This window comes from Falco cherrug, chromosome 10 (assembly GCF_023634085.1).
Source record: "Falco cherrug isolate bFalChe1 chromosome 10, bFalChe1.pri, whole genome shotgun sequence".
NCBI classification, from domain to species: domain Eukaryota; kingdom Metazoa; phylum Chordata; class Aves; order Falconiformes; family Falconidae; genus Falco; species Falco cherrug.
The window spans coordinates 33,859,234-33,876,515 of record NC_073706.1 but is presented as its reverse complement, the minus strand read 5'-3'; the positions used below and the strand labels follow the sequence as shown (position 1 = coordinate 33,876,515).

General features: G+C 39.7%; 1 protein-coding gene across 2 annotated transcripts in view; it reads right to left on the bottom strand.

Annotated features, from left to right (window-relative positions):
• Positions 1–207: 207 nt before the first annotated feature.
• Positions 208–17,282, bottom strand: part of KMT5B (lysine methyltransferase 5B) — a 29,357-nt gene continuing 12,282 nt past the window's right edge. Inside the window, exons 4-10 of one of the 2 annotated variants that reach the window (XM_055721662.1) lie at positions 9,776–9,941; positions 8,366–8,475; positions 6,280–6,446; positions 5,568–5,587; positions 5,252–5,388; positions 3,043–3,239; positions 208–1,763 (exon numbers count right to left, since the gene is read on the bottom strand). In XM_055721662.1, the coding sequence (XP_055577637.1) occupies positions 295–1,763; positions 3,043–3,239; positions 5,252–5,388; positions 5,568–5,587; positions 6,280–6,446; positions 8,366–8,475; positions 9,776–9,941 (2,266 nt within the window). In that variant the 3' untranslated portion in view covers positions 208–294. Of the gene's footprint in view, positions 1,764–3,042; positions 3,240–5,251; positions 5,389–5,567; positions 5,588–6,279; positions 6,447–8,365; positions 8,476–9,775; positions 9,942–17,282 lie in introns of those variants that run through there. The other variant, XM_027810505.2, reaches the window with a different exon arrangement.

Here is a 17,282-nt window from a genome sequence, read left to right as displayed (position 1 = left end):
GCATTACCTCTAACTCAGAATTGCACATAAGAAGGCTATTAAAAAGTACAATAAAAATCTGCACAAATCAGACTTAAGAAGAGTCAGTATGCTGTACACTTTCTACAATATTACGTTGATAGGTGAATAAACAATAAAGAAGTGCTGCCACTAAGTTTTTCAGAAAGTTCTTCAGTTGAGGAATAATCAAATGGAATTTTTGTTGGGTTTTTTTTTGTTGTGGGTTTTGGTTTTTTTTAATTTTTGATATTTTTTTTTAAAAATGACATCCAGGTCAGTTTAAGACCTATAAGCTTATGCATTGAGCCTTAAAGACTGATCTTCTCTCCTCCTGGAAGAAATATCAATATCTATTGAATCCTTGCCAACAATAAGCCTTAATCTCTTCGCTGGAGGAAGAGGAATAAAGTCATCAAATTCATCATCATAGTCATCTTCCTCTTCATCGTCCTCTTCTGATGAAGATTCATCTGCTGTTTCCTCTTCATAGTGACCATAATCATCTACCTCCATTCGTGACTCCAAAAGGGAGAGCGTGTCACTACAACACACACCATTTTCATGAAGGTCCTCAGGGTACGTCCCTCTGTTTTCTTCCTCGCGTTTCAGCTGTATTTTTAATTTTGTGGAACTATTGCCTGATCCTGAGTTAAACCCATTATTCAGCTTTGCTACATATAAATTATTATCTTTTTCGTGGTCTTTACTTAATTTGATGCTTATTTTTGAAGAATTCATTCCATCACTTTCTTGGTCATTTGCCTTGCTACTGCTATCATGACGTCTACGAAGAGTCAGTTTAGGGATCCCAGAGCTATTTTCAAGGATAAGTTGTGCATCATACCTCGTGATTCGTCTTTTCTTTTTAGTTTTTGCAGTTCTAAAGCTGTCTTTTGCTTTAAAATTGTCAGACGTTACAACAGAGCAGCCACCAGATCCGGGGATACAGTCTTTATAGCCAACAGGTGTGTCCACTCCGTTATTCCTCTCTCCCAGTTCTGAATGAGAACTAATCAAATCCGGTAGTTCATCTTTCACAGGTGTATTGTGCATAGTATCAGTTTCTTCTGTTTTTACAGATGGTTTCACAAGTTTTCCTTGTCGGGATTTCTTTTTTGACATGCCTGCCTCATTTTTCTGGCACCTGATCTCCCCTTTATGCGATGGTCCATGAGCCACATCATTTTCGTTTATCGCATGAGACTGCTGCTCTAAAATGTCCGATTGCGTTCCGGTCAAATTATTCTTATAGCTATCCAACATATTTGGTTCAAGCTTTGTGTCAGAGGTCTCCTTCAAATTCATCCTTGTTCTCATTGACCTCCTTGTTATGTACGTGCAGGGTGGTATATCACCATGCTCGTGAGCACCTTTCACAGAATTCAGTTTATGTTCTCTGGCTGCATGCCTCGTTAAGCATCCACTAGAGACTGCAACTTTGACTGGTCCCTCCAATTCTTTATCCTTTTCAATGGGCAAGTTTTTATACAAAACTACTTTAGGCTCTTTGAGAACTAAATTCCCCATTTCGAGCTTTCTAGAAGCGTTCTTTTGCTCTGGCCTCTTGCACTGATTTCTCAACTTTATCTTTGAAAGTAAAGGCTTTGCAGGCTTTTTCAGTCTCTTTGGTACCCTGGAATTATTTATATGAGTTAGTTTAGATGAGGTAGAATTTGATGATGCTGGAATTCTTGATATAGACTGTCTCGTCAATGTTCTATTTTTGCTGTTCTTTTTTACGCCAATTGAAGATTTTCTGTTAGCTGCAAAAGAAAAAAGTGGTTTAGTTATGGCACTGCTTTATCCCGAGTTTCCCACTTCCAAATACCGTAATTATTTCATTTACTTTAAGCACTTCCTCGACATCTGTGAAACAGGCTAAGACAGTAGAAAGGAAGGAGTGAGACTGTCTAACTTGCAACTCCGACCTGAAAGGAATTGTCAGACAAGCCAAAGGCACACCTCAATTCCAGGTACACTTCCCTCACTGCGCCAGTATACCAGGTTCGGGTTTTCCTGAATTTCTTCTCCTACCGATTTTTTTCAAAAACCCACCCCTCATTATCTACAGTTTTTACTGAGTATTACTCCACAAAACCTGAGGGTCAGTGTGCTCTAGGATTAACCCCGGAACGTCTTCCTCCAGGGGAGGAATAAAAAACCAAAACAAACCAAAACTCTTAACTCCTATCACTGTTTCCGTTCCAGGTACCCAGGTGCCTGTTACCTACAGTGGTAATCAAAGGAGATCCAGCTGCCTAAGCAAAGCTGCAGCTCTGAAGTTTTGTCATTAAGTGATCGTAAGAGGGTTCTGGGAGGCATTTTTTAAGTACTACAGCAGCGGACGGAACCAAAATATTTTATGTGGCTTCAAACCTGTCTGCTACTTAAGTCAAAGTTTAAGTTATTTATGTTTTGCCTATGCTGAGGGTGGCAGTGGCACGGAAAGGGGGAAAGTAAATAAATGATACTCACTAATCCATGAAGACAAGTCCCTCAGGAGCATCACAAACAAAAACCCCTTCCAACTTCTTCTGAGATGACTAACTGTGCACTTTCACTTCAGAATAGGTACCTGAACTATCAGTCTTGGATGCAGAGAGCGAATAGCTGCCCAACTTAAAGGATCTCTAAAGGAAATGACTCTTTGTTTAATAATCTCTACTTAAAAACTGTTTTCCTACAGAATGTAGATAACTCTGTAACTTTTCCTTCCTAAACCATACTACTGCACATGACAGTTTACTGTATTTTGAAATACATACATAATGGATAGAACTTCAACTGACACGTTGCTATTACATGTTGCATGTAACCATTTGCTCTTGATCTAAATAGAACAAGAACATACCACCTATTGTTCTTGAAACACTTAAGGAAAAAGATGAATTTGCTATCGACATTGCCTTCAGATTCCTGAATAAATTACAGTTCTCAAGACCAGTATCTTGATGCATCCCGAAGCTAAGAGAGGAATTCCATCACGGTGAAAGTTTTTAGGAAACCTTTAATGCTGCGCTCTGAGCTTTCCCCCTTACTTACTTGCATTAGCTTTTTCCTGAGTGGTATCTGCATCAGTGTTCGAGCTGACGGACTGGCTGTCTGAATTTTTGCTGCTGTCACCCAACTTTTTAAGTCTGTTCAATCGTTTATCTGTTTCTCTCAGTCCATATTTACTATTAATCACAGGAGTAGGTGCTGGCAATCCCACTCTTGATTTAAAAGCACCAGTTCCACGTCTACAAAGGAAAACGAGGACACGATGTATTAATAACTCTTAATATAAACTTGGAACTTTGTTTCACATACAACAGTTTGAATCCCAGGTGCATCTGGAGAGACAATACCAATAACTGAATGCATTAGCATCTTGTTAGCTCTTTTAATAAGGTATCTGTACACTTATCTCATTTTAGTAAGATGTGTGGAAAAACCTTCCATTTATGTCTTGCAAGAAGAAAAACTGCAGAAGTAGGTCTCCCTTGCTTTATGTCTATTTTAATATCATTTCATTGTCAAATTACACAGGTGAAAATTAAATATGGTTGTTTTAAGTTACCTAACCTAACGTAAGTAGTATTTTCATTTTCCCCAATTACATCAGGCTCGTAATAAAAATGCCAGCTTCAGTTACAAAGATTGTTAACTGCATCAGCAAGAGTTGGAAAGTACAGAAGATGGAGTAAAATTATCGCACAGTTCTTGTTCCTTTGAAATACACCAGCATGTATTTACCATGAAAATGAAATGGCTGATTTTTTTTTTTCTTTTTAAGCAATCAGAGAAAAGGATGAAGATTAAGAATGCCTGTACTTGCACTTCAACCACCACTACTAGGATTCCTCCGATACACTTTAATAACCCAGTACGCTTGCACTTTCCGTAACTACTGAAGACAACTTCAGTTTGGATTCCAGTGTGTTGTACTGGAAGGAAATCTATGGATCTTAACCACAAGTGCACCAAAACGATCAAACAGTATCTCAAGCTCCACAGGGTTAATTATTATGCAGACACAATGCTTGTTCTCAAATTAAGTGGTATTTATTTGAGATGGAACATTCTTTCAGTATTATTTTGAATTCTGAAGACCCTAGACTGAACTCAGCACAAGCAACAGCCATTTCAGGTCAGAAAGCAATGGCGCTACAAACAAAACAGTCCTCTGACATGGCATCTTTGGTGCCCAGCTGTCTCAAGTTTGCCAGCGTGAACAGCAGGCTCACCTAAGAACAGTACACGCACATACATAAAGATACGCAAATTTTCTTGGTGATGACTTTTGAAGGCTTGAAAAAAAGTTGTACAGTGCCAGCCTTCCCACAACATTACAAATTAACACCCTTTACAGCATAGTCAAAATTGGGTCACTTAAAACGTGATTTTTTGTGGTGTACAAAGCAACAGTTGCCTCATCAGTGTTGCTAAGGTCTCATTTTTCCTTGCTCCACTCCCCAAAATTCAAATTTCAAAATTCAAAAAAATAAAATCTCATATTTGATTGCTGTAACACAGCCTGGTGAATGAAAAGCATATTCCTCAAGTTAGAATTACCCAAACGTTAGCTTTAAAATGCAACATTTTCCTGTACTTAAAACACGAAGATGACAAGTTAGTGAAAATGTTCAGACACGTAAAACTAGTTTGTCCTGAAAGAGAATGTATGTCCATATTATGTTAAAATCAACAATCAAAGGAGGATCCCCCTGCAGAGCCTGCCTGCCTCCAGCAGATCCACACCCCCCCAGCTCGGTGTCATCTGCAAAGGTACCGAGGGAGCACTCGATCCCCTCGCCCAGATCATCGATAAAGGCATTAAGCAGGACCGGCCCCAGCACCGAGCCCTGGGGACGCCGCTTGTGCCCGGTGCCAGCGGGGTGTAACTCCATTCCCCGCCGCGCTCTGGGCTCGGTGTCCAGCCAGCTTCCAGCCCAGCGCAGAGCACACCCCTCCCAGCCGTGGGCAGCCGCTTTCTCCAGGAGATGCTGTGGGAGACGGTGCCGAAGGCTTTACTAAGGTCCAGACAGGCAACATCCACAGCCTTTCCCTCGTCCACTAAGCGGGTCATCTTGTCACAGAAGGAGATCAGGTCAGTCAAGCAGGACCTGCCTTTCCTAAGCCCGTGCGGCTGGGCCTGATCACCTGATGCATCCAAAAAATCTAAGTACTCATAATCAAGGACTTTCAGGTTCACCAGATATACGATGAATACGCTCAACTCCATCTTAAACTTATTTACATCAATGCATACCTTTCACAGGTGTAACATTCGCAGTATTCATTATTTTCTCCAAAAAACCCATCTCCATAGTAACAAGAGATTTCTTCTCCAGGTTCAATATCTCTTAGAGCTTTCACACATGCTGTATCTCTGCCCGTTGATACAAACTGAGGAAGGAGATGACAGGAAGGGGGTGGGGGAGAGGTTAATCATAATCATTAAGATTGAACAGTATCTAAGTAAGAAAAAAAAAAAAAAACAGTTGGGGAGGAAAAGGTGCAGGGAAAACCGAAACAAACAAACAAACAAACGTGGGGTGCTTATTTACTTTTAATTTCTTGCTTACCTTACAGTTAGGTCTGCAATCTGAAAAAGGTCCAAAAGATAAAGTCAATTAACTGTTGATAAGACCTGAAACATGAATAGTTGTAGATATCTAAAGTAAGGATTCACTCTGTCTTCAATAACTGTAGAATCTCAACTAAATACTGGGAGTTACATTAGTATTGCACAAAGCTATATATAAAAAGATGCGTATTTTGATATAGATTGGTTTCTGAGCTTTTACTTACGCTATCACCAATGTTCAAGTTTCCCTCCTCTTTAAGGTAATAGGATTTATCTTAAATCCTACCTGCTCTCCTTCAGCATACACATGCAACAGAATCAGTTAAGCCTCTGTGCTAAAGGTTAAAGGCGGCAGAAGAAGCTCACCTAAGAAATACGTTACTGTTGACTAAATTCACAAAGAATTCAAGGTAGCCTGCAATATGCTCCACTAATTTAGCTGCCAGTTCCAAAGTCTCCGCGAAGGAAGAAGGCATCACCTCCTAGCACCTAAGGAGGCATCACCTCCTAGCACCTTCCATGAGTTTCCCAGTTCACAGGTGATCAGCTCTGGTCTGTGAAAATCCCCACGGGATTTTGCCCTACGATAAGCCAGCGTGCCAGATTCAGACATTTCCCCTAAGGTCCCGTGTTGTTCAGCTCACGTATAACAACACTCCTAAGCAGAACTGATTCCGCCCTTTAACATGCTTCCTATACTTACTACTCACCGTGATTGATAAATGCAGCAGGACCGAGCCACAGCTGCGCACAGTTTTTCCGTGTGGAATACATAACACTGAAGTCATTTTCCCCATGTCTCAGCAGCATGTTTTCTTCCATTTCTGATAGTTCAGCAATACAGCCCACAAGTAATTCTATTTTATCATTTCGTTTCCTTTAGCGTAAGAAGAGTAGGAGAAATAAGAACATGTGCCAAAATTACAAAGTAATTTCACAAAAAGAAAAGCTGTCAATAACGGGAAGCGTTTTGTAAACCGTTTCTCAATCCTTATAGGCCTCGTGTTTTAATTCGGTTAGAGACAAGATATTAGGCTGAAGAGACTTTTTGTCAGACACAAAATAAATGGCTTTATGCTACTATATAGAATCAATTACATCAATTCTGACAGACGTTATCACCATTGTTTCTATAATTTCCTGAGACTGCAAGTAGTTGCAAGAGTTGTTTACTTCAGCTTCTACAGTTGTTAAAACCAAAAGCAAGATATTTTTATTTGTGCATGCTCCCGCCCCCCATCAACACTTAAGATGTTCTGACTTCTTCCAGCCGCCCTTTTTTGCTTTTCCTATACTTCTTGCTTTGGTCAGGAAAACACCCCATAGTAAAAGACGCTTGGAATTCCGTGGCTCCTTAAAAACACCCAATAGTATCGACTTAAAAAAGGCCAGAATTCATGCAAGATGTTTTCCTCTCTCACAAGTAGCTCTTCAGCATCAAGTTGGTCCTTGAAACAGACCACTGGAGGCAGGACACCAACAAACCCCCGGTGCCTCTGCGTGCAGCCAGCCGACCTGCCACCACAAGCACAGCAGATCAGAGGCGCCGAACAGCCAGCCCAGGAAGAAGCGCACCGTCTCCAGCAGCTTGCAAGGGCATGGTTTCCACTGCTCTTCAGAGTGGCCTTCCAAATTCTGGCCTGATTACTCCGACACAGATGAATGTGGAGATACTAAACGTACATGAAGGGCATGAACTAGAAGCTGAGCCTTTTAAGTGCAAAGTTCTTCTTTTATATAGAGCGCTGAGATCTCTTTATCAGTTTTGAGTCTCACTAGTTTTCCAGGTATCAGCAGGGTTAGGAAGCGGGCCTCCTGTCTTGCTCTCTCACAGGTCAGTCAAGACTTCGAGCATGAAGAGTTAATTCATTTCCAACAGACCTAAATATAAAGCTTCCACCCCAAAGAATCAGCCAAGGGGAGAATTCAAACTGAAAAAACCCAACCCCCCAAAATACCGATTCTATCATGACTGTGGACCTTCTAGCTAGTCATGAAGAGCTACTGCCCTCAACCTTCTTACAGCTCGCCCTCCCACACGCCGAGGCCGTACCCCCACTGCAATGGCATGCTCGCTCGGTACGCTGCCAGCGTAACGACTAGCTACTCATCCCTCGCCTGCGCGTAATGGCCTGTCATCGTCTCAGATGTGCTGTTCCGAGCATGTACTGCCACCAAGCAAACCGGCTGTAAATTACAGAGGGGAGGGGGGAGGAAGGGGAACATTTATTTTGAAATCTGAATTAACCCAGGGATCTGCTGGTGCTGCCACGGAAATGCTTATAATAAAACTCAGTTGTGCCAAAACGAGATGGGGAAATACACTGGGGTTCCAACTTCGTGTTTCCAGGAGAGATTTATCTTGCACAACCAAAATATGCAAATTAACACCCCTCAGTTTCACCAAGGTGAAAAAGCACATTTCCCCCACAATCATTTGTTGTGTAGCAAATCCAGCATAATGCGAGTCTTGACACGGTCATGTTTCTCACCAAAGGCCAACAACTCACGATTAGAGGAAGATAATTATCTGACTGAAAACAAGATTAAAAAAGCCTTGTATACTGAAAACTGTGTGGCTACGCCCAAATCTACAAAGGAATGTCTCACATACGCAGGTATTGTGTTTAAGTACTTTGCAAAAACAGACACCAAATTTAATTTGCAAGTAAAAATATAAAACTTTATTTCTCTGGTCGCATTCTTGATTTTAAATCATACTTTTTAGTTTTCTTTTTTAGAATCTTCCAGAATAATTGACAGAAATAGAACGTAACAGTAAACTGTATTTCTTACCATTCTTTCGTTGCAACGATTTTGGCTCCATTCTGCTCAGAAGAATACCGATTACAAGGCAGTATCTCAAACCCGCTGTCAGTTGCAAACATTCGTAAATAAATAAATACCTGCCACAAAAGAAAACAGTACTTTTCTGTTATAAGCAAGAAAAAGGCAGTGAGGTACTTCATATAAAAATAATGACAGTCAGTGAACCGCACAAAAAACACCACACAAAAAATGAATACTGCAGCGGGATGTTGTTTGCTGAAACGTATTTCTGATTATAAATTTTAGCTATACATATTATGTTCATATTATTTCTTCAGAGTAACTTGCAGGAATCCTCACATGGATAACATGAATATCCAAAGAGTTTAAAAAAATTAAAAGATTCCTCAAATGGTACAAAATTAACCCAACCAATGAAAATGGATTTCTGCTTCAGGTCACTGAGTGGTTGCATTCAAGAAGAATTCTAAGAACCACCGAGACCTAACAATCCACAGGATGCTATTTTGTTCTATCCAGTTCTGAAAAATATATTACTTCCATAACACACGTAGATACTGAATTCAGGGATTGCTGAATACATTCTTTTTAGTTAAAGTGCAGATGTATTATTCAAAAAACACTCTGGGAAAACAGAATTATTTGCTACCTACTTTTTTTTTTTACACTGCTAAATTTGATCACTTTAAAGTAGGCCAAATTCCTTTTGGTTGTATCTGAGAACACCACACTCATTCCCGAAGAAGGTTTGGTTGCTTTTCTGTTTGTTTTGGGTTTGTTTTGTTTTTAAGTAAAAAAATACTGTGATTTCCTTGCAACTTTCAGAGTCAACCACCTTTATGCTATATACAAAATGGCTTTGGGGTGTGGGAAGTGAAGGAAGAGGAATAACACCTTCCACATAAAGCCTCTATAACCAAAACAGTTATGGTATTTTGAGGTAGCAAGGCTTCTCCCTTTTCCTTCATCTTTTAGTCACACAGTTCAATTTACAACCACCAAACAAAAACCCCCACCAAAACAAAACAAAAAAACCACCAACACAAAATAAACAAAAAAGGAAGAAAAAACCCTTTCAAAGCATGAAATAAGTCTTTGAAACTCGACTCCCAGAAGCAGGTCTCCTCATCTGCTTATGACTTAAGCCAGCAGCAAAAGAGGCAAATGTGTTCTTCTTTTTACATGTGTATTAAATAAAAGGCAATGGTAAGTTAACAAAAAAAAAAAGGTTTGTGTGTGCGCACAGAGCTAGCTGGGTTTTTAAAAAAACAAAGCAAGTTTCTGTTAAAAGGAAATCAAACAAGTAACATTACAGAGCAGTGCATTACTTTACTACTGCTACATTCCTAAGAAATCTGTACATTTTCTTAGCCTTTCAACCATCTGAAAAAGCACATTAATTACAAATACACCTACATGTTCCTTGAACAACCTTTCCTGCATTTTGTTCTTGTTAAGAAAATAGTGCCGGGCCCAGTCACCTGACGTCAAGGACTTGAAGGCTTTTTCTAAGTGCTCATCTTTCTTAAAACGTTCAATCACCTCTTTTAGTTCTTCTTGCCTTCCTTTTATAGGTCGAAATCTGAAATAAAGAATAAAACTATTCCAGTCCATTGTTACTCATTCTCAACTCTTCCTCACAGCTACTCGCAGCATGGAGTTCTTTTGTTAGCCATATAAATATTTAACTCCTAGTGTAAAGGAACGGATCATTATATTCTCAAATCACAGGTCCTCGTTTCCTGAGGTAAGGTAAAGCCAAGCATACTACTTGGAACATTAAAGCCCTCCATTCTGCTGAGAAGCACAATTTATTTATTGAACAAATTTCTGATAAGATTAACCAACACAGAATAAAATTTCACTGTTTTCGATGCCTATCATTTTGAACAAAACAGCTAAAGAGCTAGCATAATAAAAGCGTTATTGTCCTTACTTTCCTAATGAATTTACTACCATGTGCAAAAAAATCCAGCAAATAGACTGGCTGTAAGTTTCCTAGTTTACACCAGTATTAAGGGATCTTTGCACAGTTCTGCCTTTTATAGCTAGGCTGGGAAGTGTGCATGTGTGTGTGATTCTAAATGTAAGCCCTCTACAACCTCACATACTACACTAGATTTTTTTAAACTGGGAGCAAACAATTCAACAGCACAACTAAAAAGACTGAGTAAGAAATCTCACAACAGAAAAAAATGTGCAACTGTCTTGTGGAATGATTTCAAATCAACTTTTGCCCAACCCAAAGCCATACTATATTGACAAATGCACTGTATGGGCTTCTGTAGATCGCAAGCTCAACATCTGTGTTCATATAAAACACAACTCTTAATGACTACACAAGAAATATCTACAAATTGCAATACACAGCATAGATACAATATCTGTGGAAGGCTGAAGTTCCAGAAGTTAGTGCGATCAGAAGCATTTTCCCCCAAAATACTGGCTACAGAAACAGGTAGCTGAAAATCACAGGTAGGTAACATATCACAATAAACCATGGTACATTAGCAGAGAATTCTGCCTTCTTCTCAAAGCTTGAGATATAAGAAAAACCATCCTTCATATCTTCAACAGGAAAAAAATGGTTACAGAAAAAAGCTATATGACCGCAAGAAGTAGGAGCTCCATTTTTGAGCTGCAAAACCATTGAGATAAAGCAGAACTTAAGAGATTATGTCAATTTCTATACATCACTTTTGACCGAGCCCATACCCATACATGCTCCACTTTGGGGTGGAGGCAGGTTTTGTGCACTTTTGAAGTATAGACACCCCAGGGTACTCTTCACAAAGATACAAATTTTCCAGGCTCGCCAGAGAAACAGTTTTCTGCAGCTCCTTTCACAGCTGACACCTTTTGCTTACACAGCGTATGACAAAAGCGTTAAACAAGCTAACAACATCTGATTAAATCCGTAAGACTGAGTCCCATCACTTGTTGCTTGAAGTGTGTTACCATGCCAATTTTATTTCCTCTTACTTACCAAATGTATCTGATGACAGAAGTAAACAAGGGGAAATAAAATTCTTGCAGCTGGTGGAAGGAAACCTCATCAACTCCCTTACTGATACCCTGTTTTTTAAATTACCGTATCACTTGGCTTATCCTTATCTTTGAACACTGAATGTTGCCAGTAACTTCTTTTCAGATGACCAAATAAGATCTGCTGCTTCTATGCATCTTGTATGGAGAAAACAAAATACCTTCAGTGTTGCACAGCCCAATTTTACTTCACCTTGTAAAACTGTAAGAGGTTAATCAGAAATAACTAATAATGATGAGGATTCAATTTCCTTCATTAGAAGTAAAATGCTGTACTTATGCTCCTGGTACAATACAGGCTTCCTAACAGCAGCATTACAGGTTATCAGTGTCCCGTGCTACTGCTTTTACACGTCTTCTCCACATTCTGCATCTGAAAAACCTCCCTGTAATATAACTAAGTGACCATTTAGATCTTTTTGACTATGGCAAAAATTATCAGCATAAACCGTGAGCTTTCATAGAAGAAGATACAGTAAGCAGTTCTGAGAAGACTTTGCTAAGTTTACTTCTGGCTGGGATAACACCAAACAAGATAGCAAGAGTTCATCAAGAAACAGAAGCCCACTTAGAATTGTAGCACACACTGTGCCAAGAAGTTTCAATCAAGTTCTTTATTAAAGAATGTACTTATCCCATCTCCCCAAAAAGCAAAATGCCTAACAAGCTGGTGAGACCTCATCCTGGAAGAAAACTCCCTCCAGACTACAGGTGACATGGTCATTATTATTTTTGTTCTGTAGCACAGCGAAGTCGCCATTGACTTGCCAGTCAGCTCTAAGAAGTGTGTCTCCCGGTTCTCCCCAAAGCAGGAAGACTTCTCCCAGATCTGACAGTCATAACTCACAGAGCTTCCTCAGATATTAAGGGAATTTAAAATGATACAGCCTGAACTGAACCTGACTAGTTTCAGAATAGGACTTGCTCTCGTTTTCAGTTTTCATCAGAAACAGTTTTCTCAACACTCAATTGTACTTACATCGTGAGAAGTACAAAGCACAGCAATATGTACAACATGACAGGCCAACATTTTGTTACGTCTTTATCCACAAACATAACAGGAGGAAAAGCCACAGGTTTTACAGCAGAAATTGATCTTCAGCTATTTCTGCTCTTGCTGGGCTAAACGAACAATTGCCCTCTCCCTTACATTCTATGTATATGTTGAAATGCACCATCTTTTTAGCTAAGTGACCCGCAGGAGCAAAGATAGGTGGAAAACTCATCACATTCAAAATTGCATTAGCACCTGAGACAGGCAACGGAAGTGCAGACAGACATAAGCATACTTGTGTATCATCAAAGAAGCTTGGTCTAAACTAAAGAAAGCAGGATCTCCACTCAACCACCAGCGGAGGAAAAAAAAGGAGGAAAAAAATGTAGAGCAAATGCTATGCTTAAACAGTGGCTCTCAAGACCTACAGAAAAAGAATCAACACCCTGCATGTCCTAGCCATTATATACACTTCTTATAGCCCCAAAGCTATTCTGGTCTTTCACAGCATACTACTCTCAGACACTGACTGGATGTCCGCCTGACTAGCCACCTCGGGTAGCTGAGAACCTGGCCCCAACCCTGTAAGTCACTCGCATACCTCCACTGATCCCATTCAGTAGGTGTTTCTACAGGTTCTTGTCTCAGGCATCCCACACTGCTGGTGGAATTCCTTTAAATGTTTACTAGAAACTCATGCAACATCATTCTTGACAAGCAGAATAGTTAGTGTAAACCCAAGTCTTGAAAAGGCCAAAAAGGCAGCTGGATACTGGAAGGGGGTGAAGAGATTGTAAAACCCCCGAAATGCGAAAAGGTCAGATGAACGTTACACTGTATGCCAGGCATCTGAAACTTGAAACAGGAACTGGGTTTTCCAAAGAACACAACTCTCAGCACTCAAGGGTTCAAAAATTAGCACTAAGTACCACCTGTAGTACCTCTATCAAAATGCTATACCAGTATACCAGTATTCTTTACATGGTGACGAGGCAGAGACAATGAGAAAAGCCAAACAGGAATCCAAACAAGCAAGTGTCCACCAGTACGTGGAAAGACGCTGGAAAACAACATCATGTACAGCATTTCACCTCAAGGGTTCCCACACCAGTGAAACAGAACAACACTTTGCACCGTGAGCCTGAGTTTGCGAGTTATTTACAGCTCAACAGCACGTGCAAACTGCACTGAGAGCATATCAAGTTTAAGAGCTAATCCAGAATACTGCACCAGACTCCTGTGAAATCTTCAGTACTTTCTCAGGTGTATCTCCATATATACTTTAAAAGGTACCTTCTGATTTGAGACACTGAAGAAGCCAATATACCAAGGAAGTCGAGAAGTCAAGTGTTCCTTAAGAATTTGAGGGTCTGATGATAAGACACTTTACTTCTCCCAGGAGTATCATGAAATAGCAGTTTATTCATTAGTCTTTCCCAGCACTAACTACCAAAAAAGCCAATCACTTTTGAGAAGCAACCTTAAATATGATCATGTTGGTGTTACACAGCCTCCTCATTTATACACAACAATAAAAAAAAAAAATCTATGCATCTGTTAGAAGAATCTACATGACTGTTTTTGAGCACCACCATGAAGACAGCCTGAAAAGACCCCACAGCTAAATGTATATATCTATAAACTGAGCCAAAGAAACTGGCTTTTAAGTGTCAGTGAAATAAGATCCCAGTTCAAAGAAGAGAAATCGAGAGATGGAAAGAGCACAAGAAAACCAACAAAACAAACCAGCCAACCCCGTCTCTAAACAGAGAAACGACTAAAGTCAGAATTGTTTACCCAGATTTCTGGTTTGCTCCTATGAACAGTACCTTTATCAGATTCAATCACGGAAACTGAACAAGACACACTGGTATTTGAATCTGCTCACAGGCACAGACCCCTTGAGCCACCCTACAAACAGCTTTAGGGGTCAGGTCTCACACGGAGTCTGCTGCAAAACAGTCTGTTGTTAGAAGTAAGCCAAGAATGAAAAACTCAGCTATCACTGCATCTTTAAAGAAATAATAATAGCCCTTCTTCCTGACAAGCTGCAGAACAGAAACTTTTCACACTTTCCTAGGAAATACTTATTTTTCCCTAGTCAACAGGATCCAAAAAAGCTATCGCTACTGCAATCTCAAAATCAGCTAGAAGATGAGCTTATCCCAGTAGTTAAGGGCAAACTGAGGTGGTCTCAATAAGGAAGACGTAAGAAAATGGCTGGGGGAAGCAAAGCTCTCTCTCTCTCTCTCAAGTTTCTCTTACCTCGGAAATACTTAAAGAATCTTGAAACTCCAAGGTATAAAGCCAAAGGTCAGTGAGATGCTTGCCTATAAAGGAAGTTAAAGGAGAGTTTCTGGTAAGTTCAGAAGCACAGTACCTTGCTCAGTCTTAGTCACTGAGAGCAGTGAGTTTGAACAAAAAGGATAAATTGATCCTGCAAGAGATCCAGTACGGAACTCCATCTAGCATACCAGTGCATGATAAAAGAGTTATACTTCTAAACCTCTTTCTTAACTTCTGACTAGGGAACATCAAGAAGAGTGAATTCATCAAACATAGCATCCCATTAACCTCCTAACAACAGGCACTTTGTCTGGGTATTTTTATTTAAGTGGCTATGGAAAGACAGCAAGTTACTGTTCATCTAATACTAGAGATTCAGCACACAAGCTGAAACTGCAAGGCTGTTAAGCATTCAAGACACAACAGAAGCTGAAAATAATCTTCTTATAATAAGTGGAAACAATTGATTTAGTTGATATACATTTTGGCTTCCCACCCCGCCCAACCTTGTAGTACAAGTATCTTAATTAGAATCTACTTATATTAAAAAATCAACGCGTTCTGTGCTTAATCTCCAGTGTTGTTATCTGGAAAAAAACCCACATTCTTTAAAGGCCAAAGTTCAAAATGTCGTTTTTAACGATGAAAGTAATCCACATTACTTAAATTTCTTGAACTGAAACTACACACACAACTGTGGTCAAAACTACAATACAGTCTAGAACAGACATAAAGAAAATTCTAATAACCATGTCATTTCATTCTCCTTAATATGGTTAGCAAATAAATAGGGGTGGGTGGGTTCGAAATACATATGGGGGACACAAAAAAAGCCCCAACACTTTCCTTCATTCCTATTCTGACACTCCATGTAGTAAATTTAATTTAGCAGTTACCATGGCTACAGGATGCAAGCCACTCCATCCTTTGGAGTTATAACACTATTTATTGAAATTAAAGGTGAAAGTAGAAAAACTGTGTAAGAGTAAGGTGGTGGGTGTTGGTTAGGAGAGGGGCACAGTTTGGTGTATCTTTTTTTCTTTTTTTTTTTTAAATTCAAAACATTCAGCAGCAGCAAAACAGTTAGGTCCAATGTAATCACTGTGTGTGATTACACACAGTGAAGGAAGACAACCAGGAGCAAGTTAAAGGACTTCACCAAATTAAGTTATCAGAAAAAAAGAAAAAAAAAAAAGAAAAAAAAAAGAAGAAAGCAAGCAGATTTTACACAAAAGTCAAACAAAATCATTTTGGAAAGTATACAAACACAGAGGTCTGAAGAATGTAAAACCTTGACTTCGAAACAGGGTGTCGCCATGTAACAGCTATGTACCTCTAATCCAGTACCTCTATCATGCCACAACACTTAAGTTGAAGTATACAGCCACATAACTTGCTTTACCTCCAAACACCACAGTTCAAGACGAATACCGAGCCCTTTAATTATTATATTGAAATGAGCTAAGGAGCACACAAGAGATTCAGCACAGACCCACGAATACAAGTAATATGGAACCACTTTGCCTTTTTTGTCTTTATTGCTCAACAGTGATTCTAAAGGGACAAAAATTGATGTACTCGGTCAAGTTCAGGAATGACTGACAGTTTACACCAAGGCCAGCAACTGTTCTTGGTGCAGTGTTGAGAGAAAGCAGCTTCCCCATACATCATCCCCAAACACTTCATGTTTGCTATGGAAAACATAGAAATTCTTAAAGCTTATTAGTCCTTTAGTCTCGTGTTACCAGACAAAACCACCTGCACCACACACCTGTTTGCAACATCACTGAAAGCAGCAACACAGAGTTAGGAAACACCCCTCGATTCCCCTAAACCAACTGACAATGCATTTGACTTCCTAAATCCCTTGCAAATTTCAAAAGACATTGGAACTGCTCTCAGATTCCCTAGCATGATGCTGTCTGTGCTTTAGGGAACCAGGAAACAACAGTGACTGGTAACAGCAGCAGTATGATCAGGAGTCTGGCTTAAGATTTAAACGCTGACACATTTGTATCCACAATAGTAAAGACTGGATTAGCCACTGAGGCACGCAACTTCAAGATTCAGTGCTCAGCCTGGGGAAAAGCATCTGAAAATAAAAGACGGCAAGATAAACAAAAATTCACTTGGATTTTTACAAGTGTCAGTCTTAGTATCTAGTGTTAGACAACCTTCAACCCAGGAAGTATAGCTTGCAAAGTTAGTTTTGTTTTTACAAAGAGGACAAGCATGCAAGACTAAGTAAATCTTACAGCCAGGATAGCCTTTGTCACAAAAAAAAGGTCTGATATAACAGGATTTGTACAAGAAGCAACAAAACCTCTTAGAGCAGCTATACTTGACAAGATTATGCTTCTTAACATATGGGTGTGGGGGTTTTTTTTATTAATTGCTAATCTGCTATTCTGTCGAGATAAGAGCTACCAATTTGATGAAAGAATGACCACAAGGCCTGTAGAGAGGGCCAGAAGCTCTGAAGACAACCTGCTTTCTCTTGCAAATCCAAAATGATGAAAAGAAAAAGTTACTTGTGGGTAAAGCTACTGAAAATGTTTCCAGAGCTACGTTTTATGCTGTCCATCAAATCCCTGGTGA